The following is a 19,338-nucleotide window of genomic DNA, read 5'->3' on the forward strand; positions in this document are numbered from 1 at the left end:
TGGTGTATTTATTTGAAAAGGAGTTGGGAATTTTAGAGATGTCAGAAAAGTTTGGCTGACTTATAAAAATTCTGAGAAGTCGTCCACCAGGTTAACCTCACAAATGCTTCAATCATCTTTGCCACAAACAGATATGTATCTATCACCGTTTTATAATGCAGCAACTTCCTCCAAGACGCACTACCCGTGCACGTGGCCCAGTTCCTTCGTACCGTGATGGTGTAACTGCTCGCTTCTTTAATTTGCTCGTGATCACTCGGGAGTGGATACATTATGCAAGACGGAATAAAGAAAGAAAATTTTGTTTATTATTGTTTTTATTATTACCCTTTTAACATATTTTGATCTGTTATTAAATGATTGGTGTATAAGTAAGATATAATAAATAATATTTAATATCACGTCATATAATGATATGAGGATGATAATAATATGGATGGTGGCTAACACTACTCAAAAAGAGATAATGAGTGTGATTTGATTTTTACTTAATGATCGGTATTAGGTATAAAATGAATCAGCCCAGCCCACTAGGAAAAGATTACCAAAAGTAGAAGGAAGAAAAGGAAAATACAAAGAAGAAAGAGGAAGTTAAGTCTGACACATAAAGGTGAAAGGATATAAAGTTGACAAAAGATCAACCACTCTTAAAAAAATGAGATTTTTCTACTGAAAGGGGATCCTCGGAAGTTCCAGAGACATCTTCCTCCTCTAGACGAGAAAGTTTTCTTCAATTTCCATTGTATTGAGAGATAAACAATGCCATACGGGGTTGTAAAATTCACCGAGCATAGAAGATTTGCCCCCAAACACTTAGTGGAATTAAACTTTTATGATAAATCACGTAAATCTATATATCTTTCTCATTTATATTTCATTTCTCACTTATATTTCATGTCATTTATTTATAATTTACTTTCACGGATGAACACAAGAACGCAATATCAACGTCCAAGCCACTATCGTGAGCTTGTTCATTCTTATCGTTGGGTTCTGGCCATACCAAAAAATGCATCAAAAATCAATATTAAAGAAATGCTTCAATTCTTCTATTGCTACAAAATTGTACTCTGTAAGAAACATTAGTCATGATAATGGATTTTTTTTTTTTTTAATTTTTATATCTTCCTCTTTTTTTCCTTTTTTTGTAAAGTACATGAACCAAGAAACAGTCTTACTTTTCTACAAACCCGTAACAAATGTTAGTAATGTCTTGGGAATTCAGCTATCTTACAAGTTGCAAGGCCATTATAAGATGAAGTCAAAGAAGCTTCTCAAGAAGATGTTATGGAAGCCCTTCTTTAGTCAAAATCGATGAAGGTCCGGTCTCAACTCAAGTTTATCTAACTTATTTACCTATTTATCTTCTCGCTAGTGAAAAGCACCAACATCCAATGAAGGTTTCGAGCCTAACCCCTCTAGAGTTTTGACCAAAACAAGATCATTATCCTTAACAGTCAATGGTTCGGTGGGTAAGATTCTCTCACTGCTTTTACTTGCATATTCTTCACAAACAAGGAGACTATCCACCAGAATTGAGCTAGATAATAACAATAACAGCCTTAGCAAAAGGATGCCAAAGATACTGACACAGAGACTTAAAGAACACGATATATTCCAAACATTAAACAAAACCTGTAAATCCACCAAATAACCAGAGACATTTGGAAAATCTCTCAAAACACATGATATCCATTACAAAAACAAAGAGGTACTCTAGGTAGCTCTATAACAGCGATCAAAACTTGAATGCCAACTGTAGAACACATTCCTTAAGCAACAATATATCCTAAGCAGTAGCTTCCAAAAATGCTCTTCCAGGTCGACGGTTCGCCAAAGGTCCATGGCATCCAAGAAGCTGCAAGATTGAGAAAACTTTATTAGTTCTGAATTTACAAGATGAGTAACAAATCACACACCCATCCCACTATGTAAAATGTGCACTTTTATCACTCTAGGATCATCATTTATTTTTATAAAGAAAAATTAAATGGTTGATGAACAATGTCATGTCATCATAGTGGGATGAGAGTGTGGTATGTAGAAATTTTCTTACAATATTAAAAATTAACATAATTTGAGAGACAGAGAAAGGGAGAGAGAGGGAGGGATCAACAGAAACACTTTTAACATAACTCAGTCATTACATATTCTACAAAAACTATCAAAGACAAACCTTCGCATTGACACCATCTGGTACAATCCGATTCTCCGTTTTGAACCTCAAGTAATCGGTCCTGTTGAACTTGGTGAAACCCCTGAACATTGCAACATATAAAGAATAAGGTCTAACTCAGTATACCCTATGTTGGAGAGAGTGGGTGTTCATTAAGCCATCTAATAAAATACGGCAATCTATATGAACAAAAACATTATATTATAATAAATGAGACTTGAAGAAGACATGACATAAAAATATAACAAATTAACAGCACCTAGGAACAAACCTATCCCAATAAAAAATAAAGGAGTTACCAAAAAAAAAATCAGCAAAAACAAAAGCAATCCTATAAAACACATTATATTTAACCTCAGTATTCAGACACAACTCCTCAAAAGGAAAAATAAATCTAGAGGACCTACAAGAGCACTTTAATAATCGAAGTTCAAAACAGAAGATGAATATGCCCACGTACCACTTCCTGCTGACAATGATCTTCTGACGACCAGGAAACTTGAATTTTGCACGGCGTAGGGCCTCCTGTGCATGATGGCTGTTGCTGTCCTTGCAACGAACAGACAGGAGAACTTGGCCAATGCTCACTCTCGCACAAGTGCCCAGTGGTTTCCCAAAAGCACCCCTCATCCCAGTCTGAAGCCTATCAGCTCCAGCACATGAAAGCATCTTGTTGATACGCAGGACATGGAAAGGATGCACCCTGACTCGCAAATGGAATGCATCTTTCCCGGCAAATTTGGCCATATATTTGTTGCAAGCAATACGTGCAGCCTCAAGAGCTTCACTTGAAACATTCTCTTTTTCCCATGAAACCAAATGAACGCAGAAAGGGAACTCATCCACACCTTTCTTCTTCATTCCTACGTCATAAATCCTGATCTTGGGGTCAGGTACACCACGGCAAAACCGTGATTTTGGGTATGGCTTATTCTTGATCTGGCGATAACACCTCGCAGGTCCTGCAAAACAAAAGGTCATCAAATACTGTGCCACCAATTACCTTGCAAACATAAGCACCTAGAAAAATTTTGATACTTCAGAACTATTCAGTTTGAAGCATTACATCAAAAATGTAAAAGCCTAACAATAGTAAGTAATGATAAACTATAATGAAAAAATATATTGCACCGTGAAATAAGTGAAGCAGACAATGTTGATTAGTTATAAAAACAATGCTAAGAGTAAAAAGAAGCACAGAAGGCAGAATCCCAAACCACTTCACATAAACTACCCATCATCTAGTGGACTATAGAGGCTTCCAGTAGAAATTCTGGCAACGAGCAGAACAGAGTTTTACAAGGGACATGCATTTTTTTTTAATAAGTGACAAGGAACATAATATCTATAGGCAATTCGGATAGTTTCAATTAAAGTGTAACTTAATTCGGATTTTGCCATTAACAACAAACATATTCACCTATCATCATTTTAATAAAAATATAGAGAACACCAAATTCGTATCAGCATCATATCATTAAATGTCCCCACCCTAGAATTATTATCAGGTCACTGTTCTTAATTTGTATATCCACACAATCCCAAGGGGTTGGCTCAAAGTGGTAAACGACTTGGGCTTGAGGGTATGCTCTCCCCAGGTCTAAGGTTCAAATCCCCTTGGGTGCAAACAATCTCTAGGGGCAATTGGACTGGGGGATTTTCCCCTTGAATAGCCCGTTGTGCACTTTTGGGAAACTCCTTGCCGAGAGCCTATGCACCCTTGGGATTAATCGGGACACTATTCTTGGACACCCGGTGCCAATAAAAAAAAAATTGTATATCCACACCATAGCATTCTCACATCTAACAAATCTCGGTTTAATGATCCTCAACTACATCACATCACCATCTCAAAGTGAATCCACATCGTCTAGTTCACAGCCAATCAGCCTGTGGTACTTAACATATGACTGTTCTTTTGTAGCACCAATTAAACGAAAAAGTATTAACTTCATTATTTCAAATAGGCTCAGCAAGATTCGAAATTGAACATGATATCCCTTTTAATATAGGAATGTACTCTCGTATCATCAACTAATCGAAAGACTATTAACTTCATTATTTGAAGTAAGTTCCTTGAAGTCCCAAGTTTAACACTTTCCCAAATGCCTTCCTTTAAAAAAAAAAAAAAAAAAAAAAAAACCTACTTTTAACTAACAATAATGAATGGGCCTCTAAAGTCCATTCATTTCTTCTTCCATGAAATATTAGCAATCAAACAAAGAATACGCGAAGCCATATAACAACACAAAACATGCTCCATGTGCGAAACAAATTCGCAGCGATAAGTGAAAGAGGAAAACATTAAGGCTAGACAGAAAACTGTTCGAGATAAATAATACGAAAAATTATTATTCAATCACGGATATCTCCTTAATTTCCGACCAGGAGGCCATTTCCGACATCAAGCCATAGATGGAGCGAAACAGCAAATGACACATATCATGAATTTCAGAAATCAATATCAGTGTTAAAAAAAAAAAAATACAAAATAAGAACAGACTTACTCCTCCCCATGGCTACTCTTCTCTGCTGCTTACACGGCCTCCAGCCAAAAGAACCCTAAAATTTGAGAGAGCAGAATCAGGCTTGGGTATATATACAGATGGGTATGGCGGTACGAAATTGGACCTTTTCTTTCTGGAATTTGGAAACCCCTGAATACGTGTGAGCTTGCGTCATGCTGATAGGCCCATTAAACCGACACGGTCCAATTACGTGTACGTTGCGTAGCGCAGCCCAGCCCAGTCACAATGAGTCGGTTTCCTTCTTGGACCCGGCTCTTTTAAATTTCTATAATAAAATTTTCGTCTCTACAAAAATTAAAATTAAAAAAAGAAAAAAGAAAAATGCTCAACATCATAGAAGAGATGCTATATGTTATTCCTTTATTTCATATTCATTTAAAAATTTATGGACGCATTGGACAGTAATTAAGATGAGTGTTTTAAATTTAATATTTAAACTTTCCAATAATAAAACATGACTTTTTGGGATTAATATTATTTAGCCATAGTTCATTTGTTGTGATCTATATATTTTTTAAAGGTATTTCTCCTAACTTATTTAATGAAAAATTATATTTGTAAGCTGCCGTATAAAGCACGTCTTCTATACGTTGACATGGTAATACTTGATTTATAATAGAAATTTAAAATTTAAATCTCTTATAAATCAAGTCTTGTAATGTTAACAGCAAGAAGGGTGTAAAACTTTACGCACCAACTTATAAGTAGAAGAACTCTTATTTAATTGATATGAAGATGAAATGTGAAACTGAGGTTCAAACTCTTTGAATCATTAATGATTCTAAAAACTTAAAACGACATAAATAAATAAATTTAATCCGTTGAGTTTATATTCTAATAAAAACAATAAAGACTTCAAAATGGAATTAGCTTGGTCCTCCAATGAGGGTGCCCAAAGTAGGCATCCCTTCCCCTTTGTATATACAAAGAATATGAAGTGGGTTAATTAATGGCCTTGATGGCTGGCCCATTACAGTTGGAGGGACTATAATATATAGAGCCCCTTCCCCTTTGAGGCATAATTCTAAGGGGAACAAAAATCACTCTTAAAATGTATTTCTCTATTTCTGATATTTAGGTTATAGAATTTGTGAGTATTGCTTTGGTATTACCACGTAGTATACTCCACTTTCGACGAGGATGATTCCAGACGAACAACAACCACCTTGGAAGTCTGTGGAACATCCACAATTGATTTGAGATTTACCGCTCCAGATAAATGCTTCCATTGTACTCTGATCTAGTATTTCGCCACATATATTTAGCAAGTAACACTATTTGCTCATAAAATTAAAAAAAAAAAAAAGGGTATAACCACCAATAACTATAATTTTTCCAAAAGATTCTCCAAAAGGAAAGTGAGAGAACATAAACATAATCAGAAGCCAAAATCATAAAGAAAGTTTTCTCAGTTCGAATTTTAAGGATTCTAGTAACCGTACAACCATTTTTTTCCCACGAAATGTTTTCTATCTAGGAGTGATGCTTGGAATGACTCCACTAACAAGGTTGCTGCCAGATGTATCTGTTGACATTGATACTAATGGATTCTCCATTGAAGAGGATGATGGTAAAGTGTCAAGCTTTACAGCATCTGTGACCATGGGCATGGGATATGACATTTTGATGTCGGACCCGGGCATCGAAAGGCATATACTTTCAAGTTCTCGGACCACCTCTGCCATTGAAGGTCGTGCATCTGTTTCATCTTGGCAACACTTCATAGCCAAACTAAAAAACTTCACCACATAATCAGAAGGATAAGAACCCATTCGCTCATCAACGACCGAAAAGATCATTCCAGATTTATATGCAACCTTAACCTGAAATGGGCAAGAATAATTATAAATTACAAGAGACTATTATAAATGAAAACATGGCTGTTATAAATTTCAGCCAGTTTATGCATCTAAATGAAAAAATGGAAAAAAAAAAAAATAGAAACATTGTGAGAAAGCGATCTTAAATATGGCAAAAAGTAATCTTAAATGCTAGTATACTGACAACGTGCCACGAAGTTCTGATTTTCGCTTGACTTACTGGGGTGCCTTGTATTGCTAAGTATGCTTTTATTTGAATCTAATGGCCATGAGATCATGAATGGACTGTTTTCATTACTTTATACGCTCCAGAAGTAAAACTAGGTATAAATTACTTTTCTGTATATCACCTTACAATACCATTGAGTCCCTAATGAAGTGAAGGCAAACAGGTCTATAAGGTTATACCTCTCTGACCATGTTTTTGCCACGTGAAATTGGCTGCATCCCAGTCAGGAGTTCTAGAAATACAACACCAAGACTATAAACATCACTTTTGTCCGTCAGCATATGAGTTAAGAAGTACTCTGGATCTAGGTAACCCTGCAAAGTTAATACAATGAGAGAATAAACTAATATACATCAGTTGCATTTTTCAACTGACATTAAGTCTGTTTCATAAAGTTTGAGATCCATTTAAAGAAAGTATAAATTGTTGTATGAACACTCTGAATTTATAATCGCAGAAGGAATATGTCGACTATAAGAGTCTTACTGGTGTCCCCTTCACAACTGTGGATACATGAGCAGGCATGGTCCCTTCGATATCTGGAACAGGGGCAAGTCGCGAAAGTCCAAAATCGGCAACTTTAGCGGTATACTTGAGTCCAATAATATGTTGGAGGCCTTGATATCTCGGTGAAATATTGGAGGATCAGCTTCCGTATGTAGGTAAAGGATGCCCTTAGCTGATCCCAGTGCAATTCTCAGTCTCATGGCAAAACTTGGAGGTTCTTTACACTTGGCTGTTTTGTAAATAAATCAACCACCATTAGAACGTAGTGTAGAATTTCAAAAATAAAACTGTTCCATTTAGCTCAAAAAGAAAAAAAGATAGAAAGAGAGGGAGAGGGGGGAGGAAGTGTACTATTACAAATTATATTTTACAATGTTCCACTTGCACCCCGGGGTATGTAATGAAAAACACCTCAAAAAAGAAAGCAATAGTCAAATAAAGGGAAAAGTTGAAGGATGAATTGAAGGTGTACCAGAAAGGTGATCCCTTAGAGTACCATTTGATATAAACTCATAGACCAACATCTGCATGCGCAACAATACTTGCATGAAGCTTTTCCCAATAAAAATATCAACACATTCAGCAACAGATAACAAGAAAAACCAGTCCTTCTTCACAAAATCAAACAATTTCTTTTGGAGGAACCTTCATCATAAATTTGACATTTGAGTTTTTGATGCATCTTTTAGAATCAAATAATCTGATAGTCATGAAGAACCAAGCATATCTTTTTACAGGATCAACAAAAAAAATGCATCTCATATGTAACGTCTCTAGATTGAGCTTGATTTATTTTATTGCTCACCATAATTCAAAAAGCTACATGCAATGTTTTACAATTTTTTTAGCTTTCACGAACACTTTGTTTAGTTGCATTATTTCCTAAGTTAATAGGAATCATTTCCTCATAAACAAAGAAGTAAAATTGATGGATAACCAATCTGCTTATTTTTCGTTTCATAAATAATCAATATAAGAAAAAAACACTTGTTCAAATTCTTCATCACAATATCCAATCAACGACACAAGGTTCCGATGATGTAACCTTAACAACAATTCTATCTCTGTTAAGAACTCCTTTTCACCCTGTAAGGATCCCTCTTGTGCACGCTTTATGGCCACGACTGTACCGTCTGCCAGAATGCCTTTATATACCTTTCCATACCCTCCTTCACCAACCTGAGTGGAGCTGTTGAAATTGTTTGTAGCCATAGCCAATTCTCCATAAGTGAAAGCCTTCACACCATCAATTTTCAGGGAGGCATTAGATGCTGCATATTAAATACAGGTACAATGTCAAAAATGAAAAGGCACCGTGATAGATGCTGCATATAAAGATGTCATGGCATTTGTTTTGAAATAATTGATATCATTACGTATCAATCTTTCCATCACACTTTCAAGTTCTGAATATTTTGAGTGGATGTCTAAATACAGGCATAATCCCAATATACACAACTGGACAAAGTGAGTTTTTTCAGATGGGTCCACTTTTTTCCAAAGGGCGTGCATGAGGGTTGCACGCCCTAGGCTTGCAAAAATCATTTTCCTAAAATCATAAGTGGCATCACAATTAGGATGCTCAATGGGGCTGAACTAGCCAGGAGCCCACTTGTAGGGCCTGAAGATATACAGCCAACCTTTGTTTGATCGTTGGCTTTTTGAGCTTGTTTTGGATATTGTAGGCCGCTTGCTCAAGTCAGCCCAAACTAGCCTAGCCTAAGTATTTTATACTAGCCGTGAACCTGTGTGATACACAAAAATTGCTAAATTTATCAAACAACAAAAAAATTAAATGTAACTAAAACTTAGCATACTTTGAGTCACTATATAATAAATAAAATATTTTTAAAAAAGTACCAATGTTAGCACATTGATGTCCAAAATTTGGTTGAGTTTCTTGATCTTCTCTTCCCTTACTCTCCTTTATTCTATGCTAGGTGATGAGAAACCTTACAAAATTTATTTGAAGGAAGAGAAGGACCACAAGCTCTTTATAGTGTTAAAAAAACTATGGCAATACAAAATAATAATTTATAGTTACCTGCTGGAGTAGCTAAAAGAATCGAGAAAATTTTCAGGAATTTCTTATGGCATGGTATTGGGAGGAAAGAAAATTTCACTTGGTGAGCTGGAATAAAGTTTGTGTCCCAGTGTCATGTGGGGGTTTAGGCATTAGGAATTTAAAGCTTTTCAATAAGGCTCTTCTTGGGAAGTGGCCTTGGAGGTACAACAAAGAGAGTAATGCATTATGGAGGCAGATTGTGGATGTCAAATATGGAAGGATGTGGGGGAGTTGGTGTACTAAAGAAGTTAAAGGGGCGTTTGGGGTGAGTTTATGGAAGTCCATTTGGTTGGAATTGGGGGGTGTTTGTCAATAACATTAATTTCAAAGTGGGGAAAGGGACTAATATTTTTTTTCTGGTATGATGTATGGTGTGGGGATTCAGCTCTCAAATCTATTTATCCTAATCTCTTTAGGATAGCTAGAAACAATGGGGCTGCAGTGGCTGAATCGTATCAGATCTCCAATAATCTTCTGCAATAGAATGTGGATTTTAATAGAGAATTACAGGAATGGGAAGTGTGTGAAGCTGCTGATTTCTTTGCAAAGTTATATGATATGAAGATCGATCAGAATGGGGAGGATAGGCTGCTGTAGATACATGATTATAATTCCAGATTTTCAGTGAGATCTTACTACAAGGTGTTAAATAGTCATGGTGACTCAGCATACCCCTGGAAATGTATCTGGAATACAAAGGTCCCTAGTAAAGTTGCACTCTTCTGTTGGTTGGTGTCACTTGAGAAAATTTTAACCGTAGATAATTTGAGGAAAAGAGGATTATTTGTAATTGATTGGTGTTCCATGTGTAAAAAAGATGGTGAATCTGTTAATCATCTTTTTCTCCATTGTGAGTTTGTGACAGCCTTTTGGAATGAGATATTTGCAAGGGTTGGCATTGTTTGGGTTATGCCATTGCGAGTGGTGCACTTTTTGGCTAGTTGGCATGGTTCAGTGGGTTGTGGAGGCAATGCAGAATTTTGGAGGATGATTCCCTTGTGTTTGTTTTGGTGTTTATGGTTAGAGAGAAATGGGAGGTGTTTTGATGATCGCGAACGTACTATGGGGGAATTTAGGGATTTTTTCTTTAGCTCTTTTAAGTTTTTGGGTGAAGAACCTTGCAAGGGATGAGAATACTTGTAATGTTTTGTTTTAGTTTTGTTTTTCTTTAGCTTGTATCTAGGTATAATCACTTGTATACTTCCTATATAATTGTCTATGCCTATTTACTTGGAATACAATTTCTTATTACCTATAAAAAAAAAATACTTTAAAGGCTCTTTAACTTCCTTGAAAATTTAATAAATTTTATCACTCCATTGGTTACAAAACTAAAAAGGCATGAGTTGAAAAAAAAGAAAAACGTGTTATGAAAAACTACAAGCCTCTAAAATGAAAATTACTACTCTAATTAGATATATTATTTTTTATTTAAAAACTTTAGCCTTTAATTTTATATATTATTTAATTTCATTTAATGACATATGTAATGGGAATGGCTGATATGGCTAAACGGAAGGAAAGCTCCCTCAAGAGAACTGAAAGGTTTCTTTGGGGAATGGACAAGAATTGAAGGATCCTTTTTAGGTAAATAAAATAAAGTTAGCAAATTATAACTTCTTGCAAACCTTTAAACTTTAAAATTGTTTTAAGATTAAATGTATAAATAACAAAATTTATGAGGGAAATGTGATGATGTGGTTCAACCAGCTTTGAAATTTATATATATTATAAATAGGTATGAATTATCAGCATGTTCAAATCATACATACCACACACAGAGGTTGCAACTTACCCGTCAACCCTGTTGTTATGATAGTGGCTACAAGTTGGTCTTCAACTTAGAGATGGTTAAGGCGAATATGCCGCAAAGTATTATGGTATAGGGCAGGCTGAGGCCTTTGTGTATCAGCCTGGCTTGATTGACAGGCCTAATCATGTTTAGAAACAAAAGGCACAATGAAAACTCATGTCTACCTGAGCATCTTAACATCATTAACATAAGATACTCACAACGACGTCTTCTTGAAACAGCAGGGTAGTTCCTTGTATGCACTTTCAGCGTCAAAAGAGAAACAAGAACAGACAATGTAACTGCACCGGCAATGGTCCCCAACACTATGCCAACCAATGCACCTTTGCTTAAAGCAAACCTTGGAGAGGGGGAATTGTCTGTGGCATTAGTGAAAACCATGAGGGGGATTTGTCTGTGGCATTAGTAAAAAAATAAACAAAAAACAAACCAACACTATACAATATCCACTTCCTATTCGAGGACATAAAAGAAGGTAAGAAATGACCCAAACATATTTTCATCTATGTGGGAGTCAAGTCGTGAGTGGCACATGGTGTGAATTTGGAGCTTCCTGTTCGGTCAAAATATAGAACTGTCACCCTCGAGCCCTTTGGGCCCCACACCCTTCTCTTTTTATTCAAAATTTTGATAAAATGGATAAGATTTATTATGTTGGAGCTCTTAACAGGTGTGAGTTAATGTTAAAGTAGCATTTCTATTCTGATTTTTTTTTTTTTGGGGGGGGGGGGGGGGGGGGGGGGGGGTTACAAGAACACAACTTAATTGCCTGGCTAATCAAAGTTTATATTGAACTAATCATTGCAGCTATTCACATATGTGCTGGATCACAGTGGTACAACTGTATATGCTATACCACTTAGCATAGCATCACTATGGTGAAAGCATTGAACTGAGTAGACCAAGCCTATCTACAACAAAATTTGGCAGCAAAACAAAAGGTTACCCAAGGTTAACTGTGCCAATCATAGACACAATCCACATGTTACTCAAAGGGACAAATATAGTCAAGAATGATGCAAACACAGAAACACATATGCACACACAAGAATAATGCCACATGGCGAAGGGTTTGAAGGTAAAGGTCAAATGAATTAGAAAAAATAGATTTGCATGTTGAGGTCAAATTAGTAAGACAACACATTTTTGCATTATTCACCTGGTAAATAAACATTAGTTCCAACTTCAACAAAATTCTCTCACAAAATATGTAAGACAAGAGTTTAAAGACGTACCATATTTATGAGTGAAGTTCAGAACTTCATAAGGTCCAAATACATCAGGATTAGAAATTTTCCATGAGACGAAAGTATGCATGATTCGCTGTATCTCACTCATATTGAAGGAACTAGGACTTTTTATATTAGCATCATATACAGGGAAAAGCTTCAAGTACATTCTCAATCGAGGTCCTTCTTCCCATATAAACGAATCAATATGAAGCTGATAATTAAATAACTGAAGAGTAGGTGCCAGAAATTTCTCAAATGTATCTCTGTAAGGGTGAAAATCGCTGAATCCAGGACTTTTCAACCGATATCCAATAAGTATAGGAGCAGCACAGAAGCAGGGCGCAGGACATGTAGGGGAATATTCATAAGGGGGTGGGCATGTTTGAGGTAGACAAACAGAAGTGTTTGTATTTGGCAATCTCTGACTGTTATCGTTGTTCTTACTTTCAGATCACCAGAACTGGACTAGGTTGATAATCGAGCATACGGGATTCCCTTGAAGCCTGAATGTTAACAATAAAAACTAAAAAGTAGTGATATGATCATAATGCTGTGTCTCTTACACCTCACGACCTCAATTAAAAAGAGCACACTCACAACCTTTAAACAAATAGTTGTATTTATTTGAAGATATTTCATTACACATGACATTCTATATGAAACAAATCAGGAAGCATGCATAGAAACGAACCTGACAGTGACATTCAGAGGTAGAGTAGTACTGCCTGTAATACTTGAAAGCTTATTATTCTGCAACTCCCTGGAATATCGAAGAGCCGCAAGAAATAGCTTAGAGGATCCGTACGAGATCCTTCCAAAACTCATAAAAGTCAAAACTAATGCAGACACACACCTACTCTCCCATAAAATTTAAAAAAAAAAAAAAATCACTTTCAACCAAGGGAAGTAGTGACATTGTCATTCAGGTCTTACACCATTAGGGTTTCCATTTTGTTCAAAGTCCTACTTTGCCAAATGGTCGATGGAATAGAGCCACTCAATAAATTGTTGGAAAGTGACCTGCCATGGGGAAAAGTATACCAGATAAACTCAATTTATTTTGCTGCCAGTTAAATTTACAGGCTGATAGTAACAACTAAGTTAAAATGTAAAGTTAAGATAGAAATGAAACAATATACAATATCATTAAACCACAGAACTGAACACAAAAGGAAGACAGAGAAAGTGATGAGCACTCACAGTCTTTGAATTTTAGGAAGACCTGAAAAGCTGGCAGGAACTGTTCCATTAATATTGTCGTTGGATAAATAGCTGATCAAATAGTTCATATAATAGCTTTCAGAAGTCAGCAAAACGATAGTGAAAATTCTTTTTTAAAAACTGAAAGACACATCTAGAGATATTTTATAATAAATGAAACTTGATGGCAAACACAAAAAAAAAAAAAAAAATGTAGATGACATCATTCAAAAGATGGAGAATCTTACATTGTCGTGATATTCTCAGAAAATCTACCTGGAGGTACGGACCCATTTAGCTGATTTGAACTGAGGTCCCTGAAATTTATATAAAAATAAGATATAAATAGCGTAAAATTAGCAAGCAGAGTTGTTTTTAACAAAGTAGAGAGATTTTATTCAGCCTGGTGCATTTATATATTTGTTTGTTTTCCTTGGAGCTCGTGCTTGATCATCTCAAAAGGAATTGGAAAGGAAACAAAGTAAATCCACTTACAGATAGTAAAGGTTTGGTATTTGGCTAAAATCAGGAATTGGTCCTTGCAAGTTGCAATTCTTAAGGCTCCTGCCAAAGCCAACCAAAATACAAATATTTTCAATTTTGGCATGGATGTGAACGCACATGCTTATTGGTTGCCATCTTTCAAGCCTGTAAAACTTCTATGAACATGAGTGCTATGTGATAGCTGATAAAGAAAACATGACTTCTTTAAAACTCGAGAATAGTACATCAGGTGATGAAATATCAAATAGGAAAGGATAAACCATAAACATTCCTGATTGTTCAGGATACCACTTGACTTGATGTTTGATAAACTGCAATGAAATGCATTCATACTACCTAAGATGTCCAGAGAAACATGCCTAAGTTGAGTAGTATTCCCATTTCTATTCTTTTAGATTGATGTTAGAATAGTTTCTATATCGTTCCTCAAACCTATGGCTATCCTATGTCATTATTATGTTGTTGGCGTTTTCCACTATTTTTGTTTTGCATTTTGGGGAAAAAATATTATCCAATCATTTGGGCCAAAAAAAGTGTTAAAATAAATATACACTTTCAGCCTCACACCTTAAGGCTACCACCTTGCACTGCCTTTGCCTCTAAAAACCATGTTAAAAACAAAGCATTAAAACGTGTACTTACAACTTCAGCAATTCAGACATGTTGCTGTATGAAGCTGGAATTGTAGTGCCATCAAAGTGATTATTATCAAGCTGACTGCAAATCAAAGAATTGGAATCAATAAGAAACTTGAAAAAAGAGTACCTAATAAAATAACATTGTAGGAAAAAGGAAAATTTAGAAATCATAATCATGTTTGAGTTGAGAAGCAAAAGAAAAGGAAAACAAATTTATATGTTTTATGTAAGGACACTTATGTGATAAACATAAAATTTATTTAGGTTCCAGGATAGTAAAAACCATACAGTATCGTAAAACTTGGCATTTCAGAGAACTCTGGTGGCAGATGCCCTGATGAGTTGTTATTATCAAGAAGCCTGTAGGTTCAGAGCTGAAGATGGTCATTGAACTCATGGATGAAACTGACAGATAACTAATTATGAAAGACAAGAAGAAGGCCAATTACCAACTTACAAGTGAACAAGCCTCAGTAATCTGGATAGTTCAGGCGGGATTTGCCCACTTATTGAATTATTGTTCATGTGACTGGTCACAAGGAAGAAAACAAAAAAAGGAAACCAAAAGGATGGAAAAAAGTGAAGGGTTAGTAATTGTAGAACCGATTGTAAACAATATAGCATCAAAAATTCACTTACAAGTGCTTTGCTTTGTTCAGATTTGAAAATGATATGGGTATTGATCCAGATATGTGATTCTCGTCAATCTGCATTCTGTTCAAGTTTGGAAGATAACCAAGCTCTTCAGGTAAGGAACCTGTTAATTGGTTTCCATTCAGAAGCCTGTAAACACAAATCCATTAGACATGAGACAAAGCAAACGCACCGCGGCTCTGCAATATCAGAGTATTAAGACTTCAGAACAGGGTCAACTAAGGTGACTAGTTCAGACACAAGGACTATCTCCTATAATATTTTGAATCAAAGCTTTAAAATGCATGGAATAGTAGCATATCTGGGTTATGGCCGATACACACATGATCAACAACAACAAGTATTATCCAATCCAGAAGAAAAAAGATCATTAACTTACAAGAGTTCCAAAGACGTAATATATCCTATCTCCTTTGGTATACTCCCACTTATGTTGTTCCACATGAAGTCCCTTTAACATTGTGGATAGATATAAATATATCTCAGTAAAATAAGCAAACCAAATGCTGAAGCAGGTTGGAGGATAACAATATTCCAGTTTATTGAGTGAAAGAAGTATCCAAAATCCTTAATTCCAATAGCGACTTTTGTAGCAAAAAAAAAAAAGGTTTCAGAAATACTTGGCCTTACAATATTGTCATATTTGATAAACGGCCAAGCTCTGGCAATAAACTTCCTGATAGATTCATATGTAGGAGTATTCTGCAGACAAGAGGCACAACGGAGAATTATTAAAGCACTAATACAACTTCTTCAATGGAAATGCTTACAGGCAATTAATAACCAAGTTTTATCAAAGCTTGTCAGTTATATTTGAATTTTTTACTACAAATTTTGTGTGATGACATGAGATATTGCTTCGTTCTGTAGGAAATAAATTATAAAACAAATGTGTCATTATTAATTATCTGGACACATGAAAGACTCTGAAAGGATCATGAAGTTCAAAATCATTAGTCGTGTTGGTGGTCTTTTCAAGCAAAATCCAGAAAGATGTGGCTAATAGATCCAATCAGAATGAAATGAATGCAGCCATCATTTATTTAGCCAAAAAAAAAAAAAAAAAAAAAGAATATAGCCATCATTTTCTTTGATCTTAAACGGACTGCAGAACTAAGGAAGTTTGTTCCCCAGCACTGATTAAAATGAGCAGATGTAGAAATGGAGTAATATACGTCTCATCATGCATGGGGAAAAAGAAATTAAAAAACAGAAGCATTCTACTTGAAAGGAAATATTGTTTCAGATTGATAATGTTCCCTGATAGAAAAAATTTAAAAACAAAAATCACGAAAGATTAAAATCATACAATTGCTGAACATGGAGATATCCATCATCTAAGGTCGTATTAAAGCACACAATCCCTGTCCAATTTGATGTACATGGATCCCCTCGATTCCAATTATTTAGATGATTTTCTGGATCTATCAAACTTCTCTTGACGGCCTGCAATGCTGTCACTGCACGCTAATACACGTTAACCATCATTTCATCAACACTGTAAGCAGGCACAAGTTGAGCATATACACTCAAAAAAATAACTACAGTCCAAATTACACTAATAAAAAACATTTGTCAAAACGAATCTCACTCGATTCTAGTACTATTAATGTGAATCTACTACAAAAACAGTTACTACAGGATTCATGAATAAATAAAACAGCCCATCCATCCGCAGGGTGAAACCTCTAAACACTTTTTTTAATGGAGAGAACTTGAGCAAAATAACCTTCTAGGGGTCGGTAATGGCTCTAATGGGATCCTGTGCTCTGATGAGTAGTGAAGACCAACACAACCATGCAAAAACAAACAATCCATGCGTCCAAGCTCTTGACTGATACATCCCAATAACGCAAAGAACACCAGAACCCTCAAATTTCTGTGAGTACCCAGTTCTGGAAAGTGTTGTAGTATCCAAGTACTCCGCCTGATAAGAGGAAAAAATTATCAGAACTTACGCAATTGAACTCTAAAGCAGCTCAATTTGTATTTATGAAGAAAAAATATTAGCTTTCAACACTTGAGAAAAAAATGAACACCAAACTATTCAAATTCAAGTGAAGCAATTAAAGAAATCACCAAACAACTCAAAATCTAGCCTCATGCGTAAAACTTGAGAAGAAACAGAGCAACCAATCTCTGAGCAAGGCAAGGAAATTAAGGTTGTCAGGGGAAAAAAAAAAGAAAGAAAAGAGAAATCCTTCGTACAAGTACACTGAATACCTGGAAATCTATTAGAATGATGGGAGTTCAACTACAATGTTATCTATCTATATATGGTTGCAATATCATCAAAGCTACTAATTAAATCTCTCTCTTCTCACCGTCCATTTAACAAGTATCAACCTGGGGCCCGGGGACTTGAACTAATTAAAAAGAAAGTTTGAAATTTCATACCAAGAGCACGGTGGTAACTTTCTGAGCCCGGCGTAGATCAAGGGCGTTATTTTTTCTCAGACAGTGAGCTTGGAGAAGGTGACTTTTCTGAGAAGCTGATGGGACGTGAAAGGGGGAGCTTTTAATGCTATCTTTCATTTACTTCTTGTTGATGGCAACCATAATACACGCAGAGCAAAAGATATTAGCAAGTTGATAGCTAACCACACGAACCAAAAACAAAAGAAAGACATTTTTGTGCTTTGCATTAAAAACTGACGAAAGTCCGAGTAATCAAACTCGACAAAAACATAAGATAATGTCTAAAAACTTGACAAAAACACGAGATAATGTCTGGCGTGTCGGGGTGGCTTCACAACTTGAAAAGGCCGTAACTTGGTGGCGGAATGCGGAGCAGAGTAAGCAACGCTGAACAGTTCAACAGAGACCGCAAGATACTTGAAAAAGTCTTGGGAGCAGCTATTACTGTTTGCTGCATCCAAATTACACACATTACGAGTTGAAACAGGAGCAGCCATTGAGAGGTGAGATGAGAGAGAGCTGTTGATGAGAGAGAGATCGAGACGAGAGATAGAGTCCGAGATGAGAGAGAGAGTTGATGAGGGAGGAGAGAGATCTGATGAGAGAGAGAGGGGTAGGTCTAGTGTGTTTTGCAATAAAAAAAAAAAAAAAAATTAAAGGATCAGTCACATAACGTGTGCACAACTATCGTGATTGCTCTATAGCAATTACATGAAGGAGATGAAATTTAAAAAAAAAAAATACTTTAAGAATTACGTACTCTCAAAAAATTTACGTCTATTGATTCGATACCTTAGATAATTATAAAATAAATCTAATTAATTATATAAAATTATGTTATTTTCTAAATTTATTTTGTATAATCTTTTTATGTTTATAACATTTTTCTTAAAAAAGATACCATTCAGCTGCTATCGTCGAAAAGTTTAAGAAAAAATAAATCTTTGACCACTTCCAAAAAAAAAAAATTTTAAAAAATTAAAAACCTTCTTGCGTTTCCATAAAAACTGAGCCAAAATCATCTCGTTTTTTCAAAATCCAGAAACTTTCATGCTCCAAAATGAGGATATAAATAAACATATATATTAAAACAAAATAAAAAAATTCTGATCGCAGACCTTATAAATTTTTTGAAACAATTCTAATAGACACATCATCAACGTCATGTTACTTATAATATTTTTGTCGTTTCATTTCAAAACCAAAATTTGACTCCAAATTAGGATATGACGGTCAAAAGGAAGAAGAAAGAGATTGAAGTGAATTTTCTCTGTATTCCAATCAATCAAGAGAAATAATTTAGTTATAAAGTAATTATTATAAAAATAATTTTATAAATTAATATAATTTGATATGATTCATTAAATTATAAAATTATTTTTATTATAAAATAAATTAAATAAAATTACATCAATTTATAATATTATTTTTATGAAATTCATTCATAAATATAACACTATTTATCAATGAATATTCCGTACAAAGATATATATGCTGCAATTCCAACTGTCAAGAATAAAATTACGTTTAGATGTTAAGTTGAGTATTTTTATA

The 19,338-nt window shown here is 35.2% G+C and overlaps 1 protein-coding gene and 1 pseudogene across 1 annotated transcript; both read right to left on the reverse strand.

The window, feature by feature from the left end:
* Nucleotides 1–1,598: 1,598 nt before the first annotated feature.
* Nucleotides 1,599–4,844, reverse strand: LOC121240049 (60S ribosomal protein L10). Its single transcript, XM_041137495.1, has 4 exons — nt 4,684–4,844; nt 2,637–3,138; nt 2,177–2,258; nt 1,599–1,858 (listed from the first exon to the last, which is right to left on the reverse strand). The coding sequence occupies exons 1-4, from the start codon at nt 4,691–4,693 to the stop codon at nt 1,790–1,792; spliced, it is 663 nt and encodes a 220-aa protein (XP_040993429.1). The 5' UTR covers nt 4,694–4,844; the 3' UTR covers nt 1,599–1,789.
* A 1,176-nt stretch (nt 4,845–6,020) lies between these two features.
* LOC121240042 lies at nt 6,021–17,714 on the reverse strand (annotated as a pseudogene).
* Between the last annotated feature and the right edge of the window lie 1,624 nt (nt 17,715–19,338).

The sequence above is a fragment of the Juglans microcarpa x Juglans regia genome, chromosome 7D (assembly GCF_004785595.1).
Source record: "Juglans microcarpa x Juglans regia isolate MS1-56 chromosome 7D, Jm3101_v1.0, whole genome shotgun sequence".
Taxonomy (NCBI): Eukaryota; Viridiplantae; Streptophyta; class Magnoliopsida; order Fagales; family Juglandaceae; genus Juglans; species Juglans microcarpa x Juglans regia.